The sequence below is a fragment of the Porites lutea genome, chromosome 6 (assembly GCF_958299795.1).
Source record: "Porites lutea chromosome 6, jaPorLute2.1, whole genome shotgun sequence".
Classification (NCBI taxonomy): Eukaryota; Metazoa; Cnidaria; class Anthozoa; order Scleractinia; family Poritidae; genus Porites; species Porites lutea.
This window is the reverse complement of record NC_133206.1, coordinates 29,614,822-29,635,950: the sequence shown is the minus strand read 5'-3', so window position 1 is coordinate 29,635,950 and position 21,129 is coordinate 29,614,822. Positions and strand designations below refer to the sequence as shown.

The window sequence follows — 21,129 nt, the reverse complement described above, 5'->3', positions numbered from 1 at the left end:
CGGTTTCGTTTGTTGCGTTTCTCCGCTGATTGCTGTTTGAAGGCGCCCACCTCGTTCGCCAATAATTCTTTAAAAACTTATTATTTTACGTGTCTCTGTGCTGCAAAGTCTCCCTATAAAGACAAACTGCTGGGACCGACACTCAGCCTATGCAAAGCTAGCTGTCCCCTCCCCTTTACAGTAATCTCACCCCGATTTTTCTTGAAGGAAGGGGGAGGCTAGGAAACCCGTAATCAAGGCTTAGTTGATCGCTCCACGTGTATTAATTAAGGTAATCCGGAATCCTGGGCTTTGGAATCCGTAATCCAGCTCACATAGCTAGCGTGCGTAGCAAGACACTTGAAAGTACGAGAAAAGAACGAGGCGCGCGGTGGAGACACGCGTATTTCCCTCGCTTCTGAAACCAAAACTGTCTTGGATTACATGGGACAATTGATCGCTCTGCTTCTGGGCTTAATAAGGGTGACTTCAGACCCCACTTTAAAATAATGGCCCATTTTATAGTATCAGGTTGCTAGGATACCCCGATTGCCATGCAAGTCGGTTAGCGAAATTTGACTTCCGATCTTTGGATTGCCGGCAGTCAACAACCTGTTATAATGTTAAAATCGCCTCTTTTAATGTAATCGGAAAATATAACTTTAATCATACTGTAAAATAAGTCAGAGATTGATTGCATGCTAGTTAGAGTGCAACGTGCAACCATGAACTTCTAAGGAGCTAATAACGTGGATAAAATCTCTCAACAACACTCAAAGTCATATTTTTACAATCATCACATATCGTATGCAAGATGGACAGTGTAACAATCGCTAAGCAATTAGAATAATTTTTCAGTACAAAAAAAACAAAACGTAAGTTAACGAACAACTTGCATAAATATTATACCTTTTAAACTGTAACATTGCATATAAATAATTCGTTTTTTAAAATCTTAGCACTGGTCCAGCCAAATTGCTGTTAGGGACCTTACGATTCGACAACGTCGACGTTCATAAAAACCTCGCTGAAAAATAGACTCCGCATCCTTTCAAACCATTTCGCGATTATCCCAAGTCCCCCAGTTACTTAAAAGAAAGGAATTTATGTTGAAGCTAAAGAGAGGGAGCCGCACCCGGGTTCAGACAGAGTGGTAGAATTTATCGCTTTGCCGTTTCCGTCCTCGAAAAAAACTTAAAATTGGGTCATTTCACCCCGTAGTCGTACAGGGGCGGCAAAGAAATCTACAAAAAAAGCGTGATGCACGTGCAGAGTTATTCTTTTGCTTACTAAACGTATTGCCTTTTTAAAGTTTCCGTTGCCGACGCCGTTGTACTTTCGTAAGGTCCCTTTTAACGTACGATAAGGGGGAGCTACAGACATCTCTTCTAAGAAACCAGTTCTACATTCCCTACCACAGCAAGTGTCCTCTGAGGACCAACCTTATGAATTTCCCTAGACACATGATCAACCACACCGAAAGGGGTTTCTCTACGAGGCATCCCTCTCTCGTCCGCAAAGGCCTCTTGGTACCCTAGGGAGGCTGGGGAGAGGCGGGAAAAATGAAAGCGCCCGGGGGACGATGGGAAAGGGGAAAGAGCGGAAGCTTCCGCCTTTTCTCTCTTTCTATCGTCCACCGCGCGATTACAGTTTTTAATTATTACTATGTAGCGGGAGTCCCTGCGGAGGAGAAACGAGGCATCCGTGAAAGATGACGCTCACAAAAGAGCACATTACGTTATACAAAATTACTTCAAATGTTTTAAGTACAAACATCTGTCAGGTGCCTGGTACCGGATTCAACTTTACCAGTTGCTTCGTGTTTCGATGAAAATAAACGTTATCTTTGCACTGAAACGAGTTTATACGTGCGGGTATTTTAAATCAACAACGTATGGGTTAAGAGCATTGTCTTTATACACCACTAAACTAATAACGTATGAGTTTGTGTTATTTTCTTTATACAGTACTAAACTGCCGGTAGGTTACTTATAGCTAATCTAATTTCATCTCTTCATTTTTTTCCTTTTATTTTTTCCTTTCATCTCTTCATTTTTTTCCTTTCCTGTTAGCAGCGGCCTTTTTAGTTGCAGGCCTCGACTCATCTTCGTCGTCATCACCATCATCATCGTCGTCGTCGTCCTCGTCGTCGTCATCATCGTCATCATCGTCGTCGTCATCATCGTCGTCATCATCATCATCACCATCGTCGTCTTCGCTGTCTTGCGCCTTTTTACCAGGCAAGGGTTTGCTAGTAGAAGCCTTAGGAGTAGGCGATTCTTCCTCTTCCCTTTCTCTTCTTTCCTTATTTTCCAGCAGCCGATACCACGCTTGTTTCACGTTGTGCATACACCAAGCCTGATAGATTCCCCATCTGTTAATTTTCAGCAGAGCGACTCGCATTCTTCCAAGGCCGTTCACTTCTATTGCTTGGAACACCTTTGAATCTCGACCGTACTTGACGAACACGCGTCGAGAGTCTTGTAGGTAAAACTTGATAATTCCATTGATATCCTCCTCAATAAAATCGACGGCGTCACTCCGCTGAAAACAAATTCAAACAAAAGAGTGATAAACTTGTCATTATGTTTTATAGCCTGTCCCTAGGCCATGCCTAAATTTAAAGATCTCCAAATAAAGACGTAACATAACGAACAGCTGAATAGACTGAAAATGACTATTGCATTCTTTGCGTGCATCCCACAACAGAACCCGACACGTTCCTGTTTTCTTTATTTTTTTTACTTTGTACATTGTGGTTCTAATTAATGGCCTAAAGCAGTTCTTTTATGAGGTTTCAGTCAGTCTCAACAGTGAAAAACATCGGTTGCGAGATAACAGCAAACAATTACAATCACAATTACGTTTCAGGCTCTCAAATAATGGAAAACGCAGGCGCTCAACAAATTTCGCAATTTGCGTGAAGAGTTTGCTCTAATTGTGCTCAACGTTGTTGACGCCCGGCGTCCGCATAATCAAACAATCTGCCCACTACTGAGAACCCAAAACGATTTAAAGAGAGAAACGAGGAGGGGCGGGGGAGAGAAAACAGGAAGGAGAGGTGAAATCGAAGGAATACAATATCTCTGCACGTATTCCTAGCCTTCCTTCACACTGACATCTCCCTCTTCCTGGCAATCTCACATTTAAATACTCTGAAAAGTTGATTCTCTAGTAAAACAGCATGTCATTGATTTTCTAATAAACCGCTTGCTACAAGGTTGTCACAAGTCAAGAAATGGTTAAAAGCGTCATAGTACAGAGAGAAGGCGTCACCGTCCTCATTTCTATAGGGAGCTTAAGCGACGACGACGGCAACGGTGAATTCGCGCTGTTTTATTGCAACTCTTTGAACTTAATTTTTCAGGAGTTGAATTCTAAAGGACTGTATCTAAGTTCACAAAATAAAAAGAAAATCGTTGTCATGTGTTCCTGCCCTCCATAAAAACTGTGAAACTAGGACGTTTCACGTCGTAGTCGTGCAGTGACGGCGAAGAAATGTACAAAAAGCGTGATGCACGTGCAGAGTTGTTGTTTTGCTATTCTAGACCTATTTCTTTTTTGACGTTCTCGTTGCCGTGGCCGTCGTCGTATGGAGTGACATGCGCAGTGCAAAACTAGGGAATCAACTTTTTTGATAGAGAACACCAATATTACTTAAGGAATTTACCTGCTAAAACCTGTTTAAATGCAAACAGTTTATTTATTCTTTAAGAACTATGCACTCTACTTTATGTTAAGATTTGTTATTTTTACTTTCTTTCAATTTAAGAAAGGAAGAATTGAAAATAAAAAGAATCAAATTTAAACGCTAATTAAATACAAGTTAACGTTTAACGTTAAAGTAAGTTAGCAACGGTGCGATCACTGTGAAAGGAAAAAACAAATTTTACAAAATATATTAAACATCAAAGTAAGTTATAAATTACATAAAACCTCAAAGTAAGGACAGCGCCATTCCTATAAACACATTTTAAATTCATTACGTTTTGGTTGTTTTGTTCGCTTGTTTGGAGGTTTCTAACCTTTATAGCTAGTTTACAAATGTTACTTCCTCAAGTACACGCTTTGCTTATCTCTCACTTTACATCTATTCTACAACCTAAGCTTACTTTACATGCAATGTGTACCTTTAAAAATTCACAGTAGTTAGAGCTATGTAGTCTTTTACAACAAGGAAACTGTTACACTTAAAGCAGATAACTGAATGAACAATTCAACTTTTAAATTTACAACTTTTATGACAACCACATGACAAACTTTTCTGTAAAAATTAGTCACCATCGTCAACTAGATAAAATGTGGTGTGCTGCGCCACAACTGAGCATGACCGTACTGAACTTTACAACTTCGTACTCCTGGTTAAAGGTTCAAAAGGCCCGTGAAAGTACCGAGGTTTACTGAAGCAACATTGCATTCAGTTAGCTAACACTTAAATTAATCGCTGGAAAAAACAGGCAAATTCACTTCTTAATGTTAGGACTGAAAGAGATTGTCCTTTTTGGCTAAGTATTAACTAGTCAAGAACACAATGATGTAACAATTTTTTTACATTCGAAGGGTTTTCGGAACCTTTTTTTCACTTTTTTAAACATGTCCTTTTAAGGACAGATTTGTGATTTAATCAACGCTCTTATAACTTTATAAAGGAAATAAAGGGAGATGTAAAGAATCAACCATAAGAGGACACAGAAAAAAATCTGAGCCCCAGATGGGATTCGAACCCACGACCCTTATAACTTTAGTGTAGAAATCCTACCTGTCGTTATCTTTCTCTTATTCATTACAGAATCATAGTTTATTCCGCTTAGGTTTTTCATTCATCTGCGAGGAACACATTCACTTTCACAAAGTTCATTCCCTTGGCCATTTTTTGGAGCCGAAACTACGTAAATTTAGTTGATCGATAGAATTATCTCATTTACAAATCCAAAAAAAGCGTTAATTTTCACTAAGTTACTTAGACCAGTTGGTATGTCAGCGAGCTTGTTAAAAAAAGTTGTGTTATTTTACCCCAGATCATGATTTGTAGGATAGTTAGGTTCTTGGTTTGTTTGCAAGAAATCGAAAGATTTATCGTTTAGAAAATACAGGCATCTTTAACGTTCAGTGATCTTTGTTTGTATCTTTTTATTTTTTTCTGTTAACTGGAAATAAGCGCTTCAGGAGTTTTAAAAAAGATTGCCCTAAAACTTAATTCTCAAATTTTTTATGTCAATCGTTACATTTTGTTTACCGTAAAGTTCCAGTAAAAGGGTTTTAGTTTTCTATACTATGCAGGAAAGTTTACAAGGACTCAAGAACACTTTTGTCAAACTTTGGACATCACGTTGTTCATCAGAGAACAAGTGAATGCTGACATTAACAAAAGTAACAACAACACAACTGCATGGTCAAACATGACACCACTACACACGGTTTGAGCAACAAACAACATACTGGACTTTATCCGGTCTAACTGCTCCCTCAGTTCTGTAATAGAGTCACCTCGCTGTTCAGTGTGGTAGAAACAATACATCAGTATACTACGCACTTCAAAACAAATCACTATGTAATGATGGACATCCGTCGGAGCTAGAGAAAGTGACTCGTACAACCAAAATTAAACTGAGGTTATAAGAGAAATCTACAGTTACATTTTGCACAATCAGCTTAATTCTAACATTACAATAAACTACAGGGTGTATTGACCAACAAATGGATTCTTCAAACTAAAATAGAGTGAGCCAAAATGTTACAGTTAGTAATCTGTGTCTTAAAAAAGCGCTTCCAAAGCAACGTGCTGTGAGCAATTCACGATCGATACAATAACTACACAACCAGTTGTAGAAATAGATCCCCTTTACCCCTGATTTTTCCTTTACCTCTGATTTTTCTGAAAGAGAAACTGTTTCGTCGTTAAGCCTGTTTTCCGTATAATCACCCAACTCCACTCAAAACGTGTTCAGACGATCGAGACATTCTTATAAAAACACCTCTGACGCCAGACGACCCAGACGACTAGGTTTGTAAAAGATTGTCTCGATCACCCGAGTCCTCCCAAAAAATGCCCTGACGATTGAGACAATCTTCCGGAATTCACTGATTTCTGATAAGATGCAGCACGATCCAGACGACTGGGTGGATCGCAATCGCCTGAATAGAACTGAAGTCTGTTTACTGACTGGTTGCAAAACAATCGTCCCGATTCTCTTGATCATCACAATCGTCCCAATAATCGAGGGGATTCGAACGATTTTGTGGAAGTCACGCTTGTGCTCCACAGGGTCTTAAATGAAAGGTTCTTGGTCACTAAGTTCGCATAGGTCCTCTCTTTTGTCAAAACACTTCAAAACTCCAAAGAGAATGTCATTAAACATTCAATAACTCAAAATGAAAACCACAACATGGATGACCGTCACATGAGAGGATTAAAAAACTCTAAAAGGAAATTTTTATAAATAAGTAGATATACTGATAGGCAAACAAACAAATAATAAATAAATATAATAACATCAATAATGCCCAAAGAAGGATACCATCAGGATAGCCGAACCACAAAAGAACCAAATTAGTTACAGAAAGTTTAGTTTAAAATGGCAGCTTACCGTCTGTGCCTCTGACAGTATTTTCTGCGTCAAAACCGTCCGTAATGTCTCCACAGTATTTTCCAGCTTAGCTACTTGTGAAGAAGTCTGGAATTGAAAAATCCATCAATGCAGCTTATGATAGTAAAAATTAAAGCCACTTAAAAGGGCCGCCGGGATAGTCCCGGTTTCGTTATAAACTAGCGTGAAAGCAAACAACATAGTGGAATGTATGAAGACACTTTGTGATAACTTACTTGCTGTACATCCTCCTCGAGTTTCTGCACCTTGTTTCGCAGGTCTCCTGTGTCCTCCTCTTGATTGGCTTCTTCAGGTTCACGCTCAGGTTCAGGTTGGGGTTCCTGTGCCGGCGGTGTGGGCTGACGTCTGAAGACAAACCAGGCAGAATTTATCCATTTACGTTTTAAGGAAGATCAGTCCCAAAATATCCAAACCATAACTCTTAACCCCCTTAAAATTAATTATACTTACTCTTCTGCTTTTCTTCTTTCGGCCTCCTCCTTCGCTTCGAGCTCAGCTTTTAGTGCCGCAAGTTGGCTCCGGAGTTCAGCAATCTACAATGTCAGAAAATAATAAACAACAATTTCAGCAGAAATGCAAAGTAAAAAGAAAAATTTGTTTTAACGGCGTCGCAATGCATGATTTCTCCTAAAGCACGCTAATGACGTACGGTAGGGCGTGTGCTTCAAGGCAATACAATAAACTTGCTTTGACCAGACACAGCAAACACACTACGCTGACGAGACAAAGACATATGTCAGGCTAAGTCACCATTAAGTCAGCCTATCGAAGTTTAATTATGCAGCTTTAACGAAAATTGTGAAAGATAGGCGCGGGAATACGGTGCGTACTACATTTGATTGTATTCCGGAATAAGAATACTGAAAGGTTTTGTCACAAATCTCTTGAACTATGATTTTTGGACCACTTGAAAGCTAAATACATCAGAATATTTTATTTCAAGCAGATTTCTACTATGCAATGAATGCCAAAACAGCACTACAACAACGCTATTTCATTGGTAGGACAATCCGCACGTAATTAAGGTAGTTTTTATTCATCTGGAAAAAGGTAGTCTTTGATATTAACTTTGGCTAGACGTCATGTCCGACAACACTTAAGATTTCGTCGGACAAGGATCATTGTCCTGTGGACGACTGTTTAATATTAGAGATCTTTTGATTCGAAGACGTGGAGGACGAGATTGACTTAAAGTTTTTTCGAGGATTGTCATAATGCAGACACGAACACGCAAAGATTCATGTAACTTTTTTTTCACCAGAAAAGTTAACACGGTTATTTTTATTGATTGAAGTAAAGCCTTATCACCATCCCAAAAGGATAAAACTATGAACATCTGATAACTTTTGTCTGCTTCTACGACAATCTCAATCTCGCTAACACTCGTAGTAGAATTACGACGGCTACCACGTTTTCCCGCAAAAATAACGCAAATTCACGCACGCGCACTACTCAGTATTGAGAAAATCTCTCTCTCATAGTCATCTTCGTCTTAGCATCTAAACGTCTGTATTTTCAACTTTGATAAACATATCACAAACCTCATCCGGTAAAGGCCTTAGTTTATCTTCAACATCTCTAAACTGTTGGTCAGTATCCTCTTTCCAACCAGCTACCTCCCCTAACCTTCTGTTTCTCTCTTCCTGGTCAGAATTTCCGAGCTGTAGAGAAGTACAGTGAACAATTATTTAACAGTTATTGTTTACAATACAACAGGACCTTAAGCAACAGCGACAGTGAAGTACACCGTGGCAAATGGAAACTAACCAAAACAACAAATTCGAGATATTTTCTTTTATTCCCATTCGCACTATTTTTGAAATGGAGGATGAATAATCCTGGGGGCCGCACGCGAATCTAGCCAACGGTTCTTCGGACCGAATGACATTACCTCAATTCAAACGTTGCTTTCAAGAAGAGGTAACTGCAGAATACAGTACACCCCTAAAACGGTGATATTAAACTGAGCAAAAGTCACCCCTTTCTTACCCATTTTTCGTAGGAAACGCAACTAGAGTTACTGCTTACTACTTACTACTTTCCTGGTGAGTAAAAAGACGTTAATTTCTAGTGATTTTTTAAGCTTACGTTGCGTGTTTGTGCTAGATACACAAAAACACCTCTACACGGTGACTTCGTTTCCACATACTTGTGTAGACCCATTTTTGTAGAAGTATAACTGCGAAGGGTTAAGGTATTGTGCTGTTTAACTTTTTTTTAACACATGCATTTTTGTGACTTTATTCTTTAGATGCAGTGTGTAAATGGTCAAATTAATCACATGGGGTACTTGGTGGTAATTATCAGTGAATTCTTGATTGAGATGAGATTTTACCTCTTGTGTTCGGCCAGCATGAGTAATCTGTACATCACAATCGACACAAAAAGGCTTAAAGTTAGTCATGTTATAAAATAAGTAAAACTTAGAGGGTATTCAATTGATTAATGATTATTTTAAGTTGAATTTGCCTCTAATAATTTCTGCATTTATCAATGCCAATTTTGTTAATTCTCGACTGGAATTCTACTATCAAAAGTTAAAATTTGTTCATTTATTTATTTGTTTATCTATTTATTTCGAAACACAAAGTTAATGCGTGAATTCGGAAAAAAAAAAAAATTTGAATGAGCCACTATCAGTTTTCAGTTGCATTGTTCGTTTCTGAAATCCTATCAAAGACACAATTTATATATTTTAAGAACTAAATGTTTTAAAGCATTTTTAAAATTTTACTTTTTATCACAAGATGAAGGCATTTGTTTCTTTTCTCTTCTAAGAGCATAAAACATGCGTATTCCAGGTGGGGAGAAACTGCTCATGACCAGTTTTCACGGGCTTATACAACTTCGTAATGGGTTTTAGTTTCAGTTTTAGTTTATTTATTTGCCAGAAAAAAAACACATATACATACAGACATTCAATTTATTACAAAAATGTTATTTAAAGATAAAAGAGACGTGAATTATAAGTAAAAGAATTAAAAGTATTTTTCTGGCGAGGAAGCTCAAATAGAAACCTTGAGGCTTATTAAATTAGCTCCTGGGGCTTATTGAATGAGGGCTCCTAAACAAGGGGGTGGGGCGGAGGGGAGGTTAAAACGGGAATAAAAAAGCGTTTCAGAACAAGCTACATAGCAGTACTAATCAAAATACTTTTTGAATTTACTAGCTTTTTTAACCTTCAAAACGTCATAAAACGTCGAGAGCTCTAAGCAACAACGACGGTATCGGCTACAAAAACGTCACTTAAAAAAGTGAATTCGCGGTGCTTCAAACTTAATCACGCTTATTCCATCTCGCGTTTAATTCATCAAATGTTTTTGGAGTTGAATTCTAAAAGACTGTATCAACGTTCAGGAAAAGAAAAAGAAAGTTGATTTCTTGTATTCCCGTCCTCGACAAAACGTGAAATAAGGCACTTTCACGTTGCAGTCGTGCAACAACAGCTCAGAAATGTAGAAAAAAGCGTGATGCACGTGCAAAGTTGTTGTTTTGCTAATATAAACCTAATGTTTTTTTTGCCGTTCCCGTTGCCGTCGCAGTCGTCGTTGCTTCAGCTCCCTTCCATATTTAACGAAAACGTTGTTTTTTACAAAGCTGATCAACCACCAACTAGCCACGAATTTGGTCATTTTGTCTTCGTTTTTCTGCACAGCTTATAAGACTCCATACCTTTTCCAGTTTTCTCATGGCTTCCTCTAAATCTGCTACTCTCTTATTCAGCTTCTTTAGCCTTGTATCAACATCAGCCAGTCCTTTGACCCCTGAGTTGTTGTTTTTGTCCATCAACGACTTCAGCTCCTCTTTTGTCTTAAATCCAAACAGAACACAAGATATTCTTTATAGCACTCGATCTAGACTAATGGCCAGATAACATGTGTTGAAGAATACCTTCTCAAAAAGGAAAGCGAAGTTCACTGTTAAGCCAAACATTAATTTTAAAAAAAACATTTACATGAAGTTTAAGGCCCTGACCATACGTATACGTTTTTGACTGAAAACGGAGATTTTCTTTCTCCGGTTTGGCTCACCGTCCACATGTATCCAGTGAAAACGGTCATCGTAAACACACCTTTTCAAAAATACAATCCAGAATGGAAATTTTTAAAAAGGCCGGCTTTTCGTTTACGTGTAGATGGACTAAGGGTCTGTTTACATGGAGGTGGGGCACCCCAGGTAGGTGAGGTAACCCGCCTGTCCATATAATCTCTCATTTTAATTTGATCACGTTTACGTGATAGGTGGGGTGACCCGCCACGGGTTACCTCACCTACCTGGAATATCCCACCTCCATGTAAACAGGCCCTAAAACGGAGGTTTTCGAATATGATGATGTCATGCATCATATATAGCAAGCATTAGGCATGTTCTATGAGAGGTGCTATCGTACTTTCATCCTTTTAGCATTTTCCTGTGGAAGGGCGAAAAACATAATCGAATACGTGGACGCGAATTTTTTCTCAAATGGAGGAAAAAATCTCGGTTTTCAAAAAAATCCGGATACGTTTGGACGGGGCCTACAAGAGGTGACGCTACACGAGACGATTCACTACGACGAATTTTGGCGCAACACAGCGTTGCAACATTGTTGCGACATTGTTTTGAATTGTTCCAACATTGCAACCCTGTGTTCCGCTAAAAATCGTCGTTGCGAGTCGTCCAGTGTAACATCACCTTAAATGTGAGACTAGAACCCAGTATCCACCACCTCTGCATGCCCGACCCCTTTAATTAATTACCTTTTCCACAGTCTCAACGACCTGTGAGTTGATTCCCGCCAGCGCTTGTTGCAATGTACTGATCGCCATGTTGAGTTTTTCCTGCAGCTGGTTGCATCTGTTGGACAGTTTATCACTTTGGGACTGCCTGAATATAAGGTGTTAGAAACCGCAAAATAATGAGATAATATATAGATTTAGCCAAGGTTAAAAGCGTAGCTCTCCTTTAAATAGTTATAATTTACTTGAACAAAAAATAAACTTGAAACCACTGCGAAGAAATCTGTCAAATATGAGCTTAATATTGGCTCGATCACAAACATGCACGTAAACTGAGCCACTCTAGCACAAAAAAAAGTCAAGTGTCTGAAATGTTATCGCACACCTGGGTAGTGCTTCTGATTGGTTGAAGCAAATTTCCACGCGGCACGACCAACCAGAGGCACTACCCAGATCTGGCTAGTGACGCGTCATCAGTATGGAATTTCTGTGTTTGTTGCTCAGACGTCATTTCGCGGGGAAACCAGTGGTAGCGTCGCCAAATGTCGGCTGTTTAATCGGGCTAGGAAATGTTATTATATTTACCTTGATGTGATCTCGGCATGTAACACCTTTTCAATTCCCTTTCTTCCTTCCTCCATTTGTCTTTCCAATAAAGATATGGACTCATTCAGACGTGCAAGGCTCTGGTCAGTTCTCGCTTGGGCCAACTGAAAGAAGAGATTGCCCAGTTACAGAGACAGACTGCAACACCCGTTTTATCATGTCAGTAATATCCTATTTCCATTTTCAGCTCAACATATACCTGTAGCTCAAAGAGGCTATGCCACAAGGATACTGCTGTTTAAGGCCAATTCTGTGCTGAAGTCATTACTTAGTAAGTCCTTATATCAGGAGCACCCAATGACGGTTTCTTCCTAAATGCACTGAAAACACTTTTTAGGCTATCCAGAGTACTTTAAGATCTCTAAAAATGTATTCAAGGTGGCGCTAAAAAAATTTTTATCTGTTCGGTCATCCTAGCTGGCAGCTTGAGTCTTGAGTCTTACAAGGGCTTCAGCATTATTTTCCTGAAAATTTTAGCTGCAATCTAAAGTTTTATGAAAGTGAGAATTTTTGTGATTCCTCTCTGCATCGCATTTTCGGTTCCGAAAATTTTAGGTTACTTTTCTCTACGAAAAATAGAAGAAAAATTAAACTTCAGAAAATCGTAAAGAATTTATTAGATAAGCTTCGAAAATTGTACACGAATGGAACGTTCATCTAGAAATTTTTAGCCTTCCTCAAGCTATAGAAAATTCTAGGCAATTTTGCTTCTCCGACCAGATATTTCACAGAAAACAGTCATTGGGTACCCCTGTGTATATTTGAGAAGACATAAAACAAATTTTATTGGGAAGCACTGACCATAACAATATTTTGGTGACTTTTTGAGGCATGACATTGAAACTTGAAAAAGTTGGCCCAATTTGTTCAAGTTTCAAATCTTGTCCATCTATGCCATCTGTAGCAACAGATGACATTAAATAGTTTCAGTACCTAAATATGGTCTTAAATAACAAAACTGGGCTCACGCACACACGTGTTGGCTTTTTATAAAGATAGCAAATAGCATGACATATATATCCCCTTTAAAAACAAAACATTGTAGATCACCTGTTCTGAATGTCGCAAGGTTTGTGCCTCATCATCAGTATAACCTTTCAGTGACTGCCACCGTCTCTCCATCTCCTCTCTTATTGATCTTTCAAACACCAATCTTGCGGCCTGTTCCTCGCGTAATTTCTGACAACAACAAAAAGAAATTGATTGAACTGTTAAATGATTTATTTAGACAATTATTCATTAAGAGCCAACAAATGAAATCACTACTGACCCCAAAAATTATCGACAGTAGTTGGTTGACCGTCCAGGGGGAGGTACTCCTTATGATGGCCTATAGAGGGAGGCTTCACAACCAAAAAGGGGTTACCACCTTTTTCAGGCTTCAGGTATAATGTCAAGGAGTAGGGAACTCACAAGTTGAAGTATATGAAAGGGGGTAGGATATCTATCATTTAAGTATTTAGGTATGTTAACAACTACGTCACTAGTGGAGGTGGGTGCCTCGGATGTCCAGGGACTTCCACCTATGGCATAACCAGCCCCTGGACAGAGTTACGCCCCCATGGCTGGCAAACCAGCACCCTCCAGCCATGAGCCCTCACACCAATGGAACCAAGCACCTGTCACACTTAATTATCATTGGAAGAATAAAGGGGGGGAGGGATGGAGGTAAATGAATGATCCAAAGGCTAAGTGAAGAGAGTGGCCGCCAGGAAAATGCTGTACTTAGCACTTGGAGGTGAAGCGAGCAAGGCAGACCGTACTTGAGCCAAACGACTGACCACTGACCTTGCCCGCGCTCCTTGTTGTTAACTGTGTTAAATAAATATTTTATTTAACTTCATTTAGAGGGGTACAGTTTTTCAATGCAAGGTGGACGAATGGGACACCTTTCAAAAATGCTATGTAACAGGGTAAGAGGTTGGACCTCTGGGAGGAGCCTCTGGTCTTTGTGGAGTATCCCCCTCCCCCCCTCCCCTCTGGGGATGACTGATGCTTATTTGAGTTGTAACAAACCACTCTTTCATCCTTCTGTGAATGATCACTGGAAGTTCTGAGGGGAGGGAAGTCAAAGTTCAAATTTTCTAAAAGAAAGACCAAAGCTTACATGTAAAAGAGAAATAATCCCCCTCCATGGGGGACACTAGGGTGTGGCCTGAATACTGGAACTTTATGACACATTTGTCACTTTCGCAAATTTGGGACTGTTAAGTACTAGTTAGGGACAGGGAAAAAATTGGCTAAAAGCTGACAAGCTGATTCCCAGTAACGATTCCAGAAACAATGAATAAATACATCCCGCAATTAATTATTAATTGCGGGATGCATTTTGGCTCCAGTTCCCTTTCGTTTCCAAAGTGGGGAATTGAAGAGAACATTGGTTTACAGACCTTTTCTAACAGTACAAACTTGGATTGAGCATCTTCTCTGAGTCTAATCTCTTTTTGCAGCATCTTTTTGCTTTGCTCTTCAGAAAGTTCTGCAAGTTTACTGGCAATCATGGTTCGTTCATTCTCAAGTAGGTTTTCTCTCTCCTTTGAATTCATAGCACTCGCATACATTTCTTCCTCCCGTTTATTGTTGCTTTCTTGTACAAAAGCTCTTAGCTGCTCAAGGCTAAAACAAAACAACAATTATCATCAGTCATTAGGTGAGTTTGAAAAGCACCAAGCTACATTGATTTTGAAAAGGAGAATGTGGTCCATAAAATCTTTTCTAGAAAACACCTGGCCCTGGCCCTGGGTGAGGCTATCTACTGCATAAATCACTTTCCAAAGGATAAGTATTAGAGAAACCAATAGCACTATCCTCTGAATTATAGAGATTTATCCACTCCATGGTGTTAGATAAATCCTTCTTTTGAATGACTGGGGGCAGATGGTTACATCACTTCAATTACTATTGCAAAAAACATTTGAGTATTATTTAATATGCCTACTTGAGTTGGTTCTGTTGGTTAGCAACCCTTCTCTCATTTTCTTCTGTTTCAATTCGTCTCCTAAGTTCTGTGGTTATTTCCTTCATATCGGCCAACCTGTATGAGGTTGAAAGTCATAAATATATGCAGAGAAGTCAAAAAAAAATATGTAATGTATACCATATTTACTCGGCTATAAGCAGAACGATTTTTACACAAATTAAAGCTAAAGTTCAGTGAAATTTGAGCCCAAGAGGGGGTCTCGGCTTAAAGCCAAGAGTTAAAAAAAGTTTTTCAGTGCATTGCAACTCTACTAAATGGGGATGTATCTACTTATAAGCTGAGCAAATAGCCCTGGCAAAGAGGGAATTGATCGTGATTATTAACCATCCACAATTTGACACACATTGTCAAAAATTTCAGTTGCGTGGTATGTACAAAGCTATTAAAAGAAAAAACATAATATTTGACAAACACCCTCCAAAACGCCCACTATAACTGTCTTACCCACTACCTTTACCCTCATTCTACTCTGCTAATCATACCCACTGCCCTGGTTAGAGTGATGCTAACCAACCTGGTTTCAATGGCATTCTTGAACTGAAATGAGTTTGCTTCTTTTGTATCCTGGTCGTCACGGTGTTTATTTAATGAAGACAACTGGAAAACCATAATAACAATAATGTATTTTGGGTTGTTTTATTCCCAAGGAGGGAAGTAAGAATGCTTAATTATGGAGGACCATTGGGAGGCCAAGAATTGTATCAGATGTAAATGAGAAATAAAAAAGATTTAACAAGAATTAGTATATAATTTGCGTAGGAGAAGGTGTCACCTTCCTCAGATAAAACGGAGAGATACAAGAAAACTTTTGTAAATAGACTTATTTTTAAATATAATTTAGTATAGTATTATTCTATCTTATATTACTATTGTATTATATCATGTATCTTTTAATACTTTTTCACTGTAACTAAGGATACGTATTTTTATCCTTTGATTGAATAAAGACAATTATTATTATTATTATTTTGACGTAAGCGTCCACATACTTACCGCATTACTGGTATCGCCTTCCAGCTTTTTTATTCTTTGTCTAATTTCCTGTACCACAGTTCCAAACTGAACAGTTTGAACTTCATGTTTGCTTTTCATTGTTCTCACATCATCAGTTACAGCTCTCATATTTTTCTGCAGTTGCTCATAATTTTCTCTTAGGTCCTCCACGTCATCTCTCATACGCTCAACATGCACAGTTATTTGTTCTCGTCGACTCAATAACTGCTGTTGGTTTCCCATTAAAGCTTGTTCTACTTGCTTTGTGTGGTTTACAAGTGAACCAACAGTATTGTGTTCTGATTCAATTTTTTCCTCAGCTCGGGATAAGCGCATCATCATTTGGGTATATAAGTTATTTGCTGCTTGAATCTTTTCTGACAGGACAAGTCTTTCCTCTCGTTCTTCTCTCAAAGTGTCCTCGTTGCGTCGGATACTCCCTTTGAGTTCTCCTTGCAAGCGGACTAGTTCCTCTAAGAGGGCTTTGTTTGACTGCTCACCTATGTTCACTCGACCTTCAAGGTGTCTGAGACGCCCACCTTCGTGAGATGGACTGTTTCGCCGGAGAGACTTCTCTGTTGAATCTGTTATAGATGGCAATGAATAGCCTTGGGGAGCTCCAGTTGGCCTATTGATAATAAAAGAAAGATAAAATAATATTAAAAATTGTTTGAATATCAAATGTTCTTGGAAATACCGACAAAATTATAATGCTCTGGCTTGCTGACTCTTGTATATGTTTTTAAAAGGTTATAATGGACAGAAAGAGGGACTCATTTCCTTATCAGCCAGGAAAACAAAAAAATCTGATTAGGGCAGGAGAGAAGGGTGACATATAGAGTGACAAAATGTTGGCAAAGGTATCCACAGTATGGGATGGCTTCCGAATAGCTAGTAGTGGATGGATCTTGTTACGCTTACATTGGTTGCTTTCTGTATATTTTTTCGCAAGACACCGAAAAATACCACATAAGTTTGGTGGAAATTTAAATTATTGGTGTAAATCGACAGAACTTCTCTCCTGGGGCAAAATTTTCTGACAATCTCCTTTTGTATACTAGTACACAAAAAGTCATGCTACATGCGGCAAAGAATGATTCACTGAGACTAAGCTTAAATGCCACATTATCAACCCAGTCCATTGCTAGGACAAAGCTGTAACTTCTAAAATATGTAGCACACCAATCTGCTATTAATGTTATCCTCTATCGATAGTTTAAAACGTTCAAACAAATGAAACTTAAGCTAGTTATAACGACGAGTACATGCATGTATAAGCTTTAAAATGAGGAGAATTGGATTAAAATCTCGAGGTCCTTTTTATCCTCCAGCTCGGCTCATACTCAGAAAAGTATTAATGCAAATCAATAATTCCAGTGGGACCTAAATTATTATAAGTTTAACGAAAAGAGTATGACTTCAGAGTGGAGGATATAAAGGTGAAAGTCGACTTGTCAATGAAAAATTCAACGCACGAAGAGGTGGATCTTGCATCTACGAAATAAAACATACCTGAAATCCATGTTAAATAAAGTTATCTCACTTTTTGCTGATCTATTTAAAGAATCGAAGAGAAATTTTCGACACAAGAAGCAGAGAAACTCCTTCAGTATGATTTAAGTCCGTCTGATAGGCCGCCATATTTGTTTGCAATAAAAGGTGTTTTTTGATTGGTTCCTTACTCCGGTTGCCCTCGAGACGGTGATTTGTTTGGCGGTGAAAGGGATACCCGGGAAAATCGTTTAATTTTCAATAACTCCGTCGACTTTTTTCTCTTCCTTTTTTTTACGTTTTTCAAGATGTAACTTTTATTGACTTCTACACTTATAATTACTTCGTCTCAGTGTATACGTGACTATCATGTAAAGGGAGATTATATTATAATAAATATATTCCTTGTTTTTCTCAATTTATATTTCCCTTCCATCTAAAAGCATCAAACAAAAATGGCACCTGTAAACTCATCATTTATTTAACACTATCGCTATCCTTAATGCATCTTCTTATACATTACAATCCCCGAGAAAAGCTAAACAATCTGAAAAACTGCCCCCTCATACCGCGAGTAACACGAACGATAAATAAATTTAAAAAATTTAAATACATTAAAAAAAATTCACGAGTTGTTCGACTTCAAAGCGCACACTGCGAGTCTTAGTCTTTCAAAACCAAAGTGAATTTCAGTGGAAAGCCTTGAAGTTTTCATTTATGGAAACACGATATAATGTATCAAGGTGTCGCAGATCTGAATGTTACCTAGCTTGACGATGAAACACGGTTTTTCGGTGCGTCTCTTAGAGAAACGATGTATACTCTTTGGTTACAGGCGACTACGGGGGAATTCTGCAAATCAACGTTTTATGTAGTTTTTGAGAAGTAAACTGATATTTGACCCATTAGCAATTACATTCGGAACATACTTTGAAATTAACTAACAAGGAAAAATTATTGCTGAGAACGTGTATGCCCAAAATTTATAATTCGTTCATTGGGTTGGAGTCTGACCGTTAATTGATACATTATTACCAACATCATACATTCATGATCAGAATTACCAACTTACTAGAATGTGAGATGTCGCGTGCCATTACACGCGCCTCTCACGCTCTTGGAACGGATGGAAATTCTTCGAAATTTCGTCAATCGGGCGCAATGCTTAAAAATGAACTCCAACATTTCCAGTTATAATATTCAAATCATGTCAAATTTGTGGATAAATCGGAGTGAAATGTCCAAAATAGGCCTGGCCTTCTTCGGTTGTACTGTGAAAAAAGTGAAAATGAAGTTTGTTGATAGGGTATTGTATCATGAAAGTAAAGAGAAAACTTTTATGTCAGCTACAAGAACTTTACTCGAGTACTGGCCATGTTATTAAAAATGACGTAAATGGTAAAGAGAGTGAGACTTGCAAAACATAAGAAGAGTATAAGCAATATTTTTTAAAATTCTAAGTAGTCCTTCGGCCTAGTATCTGGCCATTTTGGATAGGAACAAAATAACATCAGAAAAACTGCAGTAACGACACAAATATAACTCAGGCTATTCGTCTGTCTTCTTCTACATTGCAATGTTGTCATCATTATATGCGCTACTCTACCCCACAACTAGCCGACTGATCTTAACGTGGAACTTTCTCCATACACGCTCAAACGGAAAACAGCTTTAATAAAACAAAGGAGTATCATTTTTCGTCCTTTCAGTTTTTTGTTTTCCGTTTTAAGGTAGTGTGGAAAGTAGAGTTGACCGCATTGGTTTATTCAGCTATCATCGCGTTGCTAGTCCTTCAAAAAAAATTGACTCATTTTGCAGAAAATCGTTGACCGCATAAGGCTTGATGTTGATGCAAACAAGAAACATTAAAAACGTTCTTCTGCAACGCTCCTTTCTCCCATTGTGTGCGTCCGGAAACAGAATCCGATTCTGAAAGCACAGTGTTTTTTACGGTAGTTAAAAATACTCGAGCAAAACACCATGTACCCGCCATTCGCGGCACCTTCATGTACATATATAGTTAAACCTGTATCTTGCTTTTTGGCTAAACACTTTTTGTGTTCGATAATACCACGAACACGCATAGATTGGTTCGATGTGAAACTGAACTGATCCGGAAGACTAAAAATTCTCAAAAGTATATAAAATAAAAAACTGCCATATTGTATTTGTTTTATTAAATGTGAGATGCGTATGAGTTGAAAACACTCAATCAGTCTATGGCGATAAAAAATTACCGAGTCTCACACAAAATTAGTACTGATTGATGAATTGAAGGTTTCCGTAGCTCGAGTTTTTCTTTTATAGTTCTGAAGTGCGCATCTTGGAGACGACTAAGCTTTAGCAAAATAACCTATTCCATTCTCACTCGACGGATTTTTTTTGAAACAAAGCTGTTTTCTCTTCAGTATATTTTAAGGGGAAATAGCCAGAAAAGTGCGGGTCCGAAAAGTCATAACAATTCGCTCAGGCATAGAAAGCGATTGTATGCTACCAGAGTGAATTCTAAGAAAATGTTACTATTTCAATAGTATTAAAATACTGCAACTACCGAATTTATTCAGCATCGAAGCGACTTAATTGCTCATCTTTTCATCCAGCTAAGAAAGGATATTTTTAATTTTAGCTAGATCAACATTTCTCAATTTATATTTATAGCCTTTTTTAAAAGTAGAATTCAATTATTGGTATTAATCCGCTAAACCTCCTGTAAGCTCAATTGAATGTTATTTTTTAAGATGAGATCACTTCGAATATAGACAGTTTAAGACTGGAAGCACAAAATATTAAAGAAAAAAAAACTGTTATTCTGTCTCTAACCTTGGTGTCTTTCTTCGAGGTAAACAAAGAAATTATAAAAGAAAAGCGTACTCGCGGATAGCGTATTAAAAGCTAGACAAAAAGAGACACATATAAACAAATACCTTTTCCGTGCATACGAAATTGAATTTGGTGCCCTGTTCCACGGAGGATTTGCCATCACGAAAAAAGCTTCATTCGTCTCGAAGCTCTTGAAGATTTCCCACTTTAAAATGAGATGAGACACTGGTGAATTACATCTTGTCGAAACTAAGCCTTTCACAAAGACTGTCAAATGACTAGGGTAAATTATACGTAGCCTCCTTTGGCTATGTAAATGTACAGGTGCCGGTGATACAATCCTACTTTGGCATTGCCATGGCAACAGTACACAGATGCGTTTTTTTGATCGATAGGTAAACTGCAAGCAATTTGAATTGTATAAATTGAGCGAAGTTGAAATATTGATGTTTTATTGTGTTATAAAAACAATGCATTGGGCTTTAGGTAACCCCGAAAAGTAAATAAGTTGGAATGTCTATTCAGTAGTAGAAATTTTGCAGTCTAATTGTTTAAACGATGGAAAAGCCACGTTAAAAGTCAATCCTATGTTTTCCTTCGTCCAGTAAAATTAAGATATCCAGAACTCGTAAAAGGAAGGAGCAAAGATGACTTTATTTTCGCAAACAGACTGAAGTCGGGCCGAATATCAAAGGCATTGTTTATGTGTCACTATTATAGTGGAAGGACGGCGGCAATCGTGAATTGAATATCAATACAATTAACGATGAGTTGGCTTCGACTCTAACAACCAATATTCATATTGGGGACATGTAAAACGTGAATAGGCTGTATAATACCACCAAGTGCAAGCGAGAGAACAAACATGAAAAATAAAAAGATTATCTGAGTAATCTGCAATGAAACGAAACGTATTGTTTAGTATCCTTTTTTC

The 21,129-nt window shown here is 38.2% G+C and overlaps 1 protein-coding gene across 4 annotated transcripts; it reads right to left on the bottom strand.

Annotated features, from left to right (window-relative positions):
• Nucleotides 1-783: 783 nt before the first annotated feature.
• LOC140941280 (uncharacterized) lies at nt 784-20,485 on the bottom strand. Of its 4 annotated transcripts, XM_073390263.1 has the most exons (16): nt 20,300-20,485; nt 15,885-16,512; nt 15,406-15,488; nt 14,850-14,945; nt 14,302-14,527; nt 12,962-13,090; nt 11,891-12,015; nt 11,327-11,453; nt 10,260-10,397; nt 8,923-8,949; nt 8,129-8,248; nt 7,038-7,120; nt 6,803-6,932; nt 6,567-6,653; nt 5,419-5,470; nt 2,380-2,523 (listed from the first exon to the last, which is right to left on the bottom strand). In XM_073390263.1, the coding sequence occupies exons 1-16, from the start codon at nt 20,353-20,355 to the stop codon at nt 2,516-2,518; spliced, it is 2,115 nt and encodes a 704-aa protein (XP_073246364.1). In that variant the 5' UTR covers nt 20,356-20,485; the 3' UTR covers nt 2,380-2,515. The 4 variants fall into 4 exon arrangements, with proteins under 4 accessions (XP_073246363.1, XP_073246361.1, XP_073246362.1 ...); XM_073390262.1 differs by lacking the exons at nt 5,419-5,470; nt 20,300-20,485 and adding an exon at nt 17,397-17,523 and having other exon boundaries at nt 784-2,523; XM_073390260.1 differs by lacking the exon at nt 5,419-5,470 and having other exon boundaries at nt 785-2,523.
• Between the last annotated feature and the right edge of the window lie 644 nt (nt 20,486-21,129).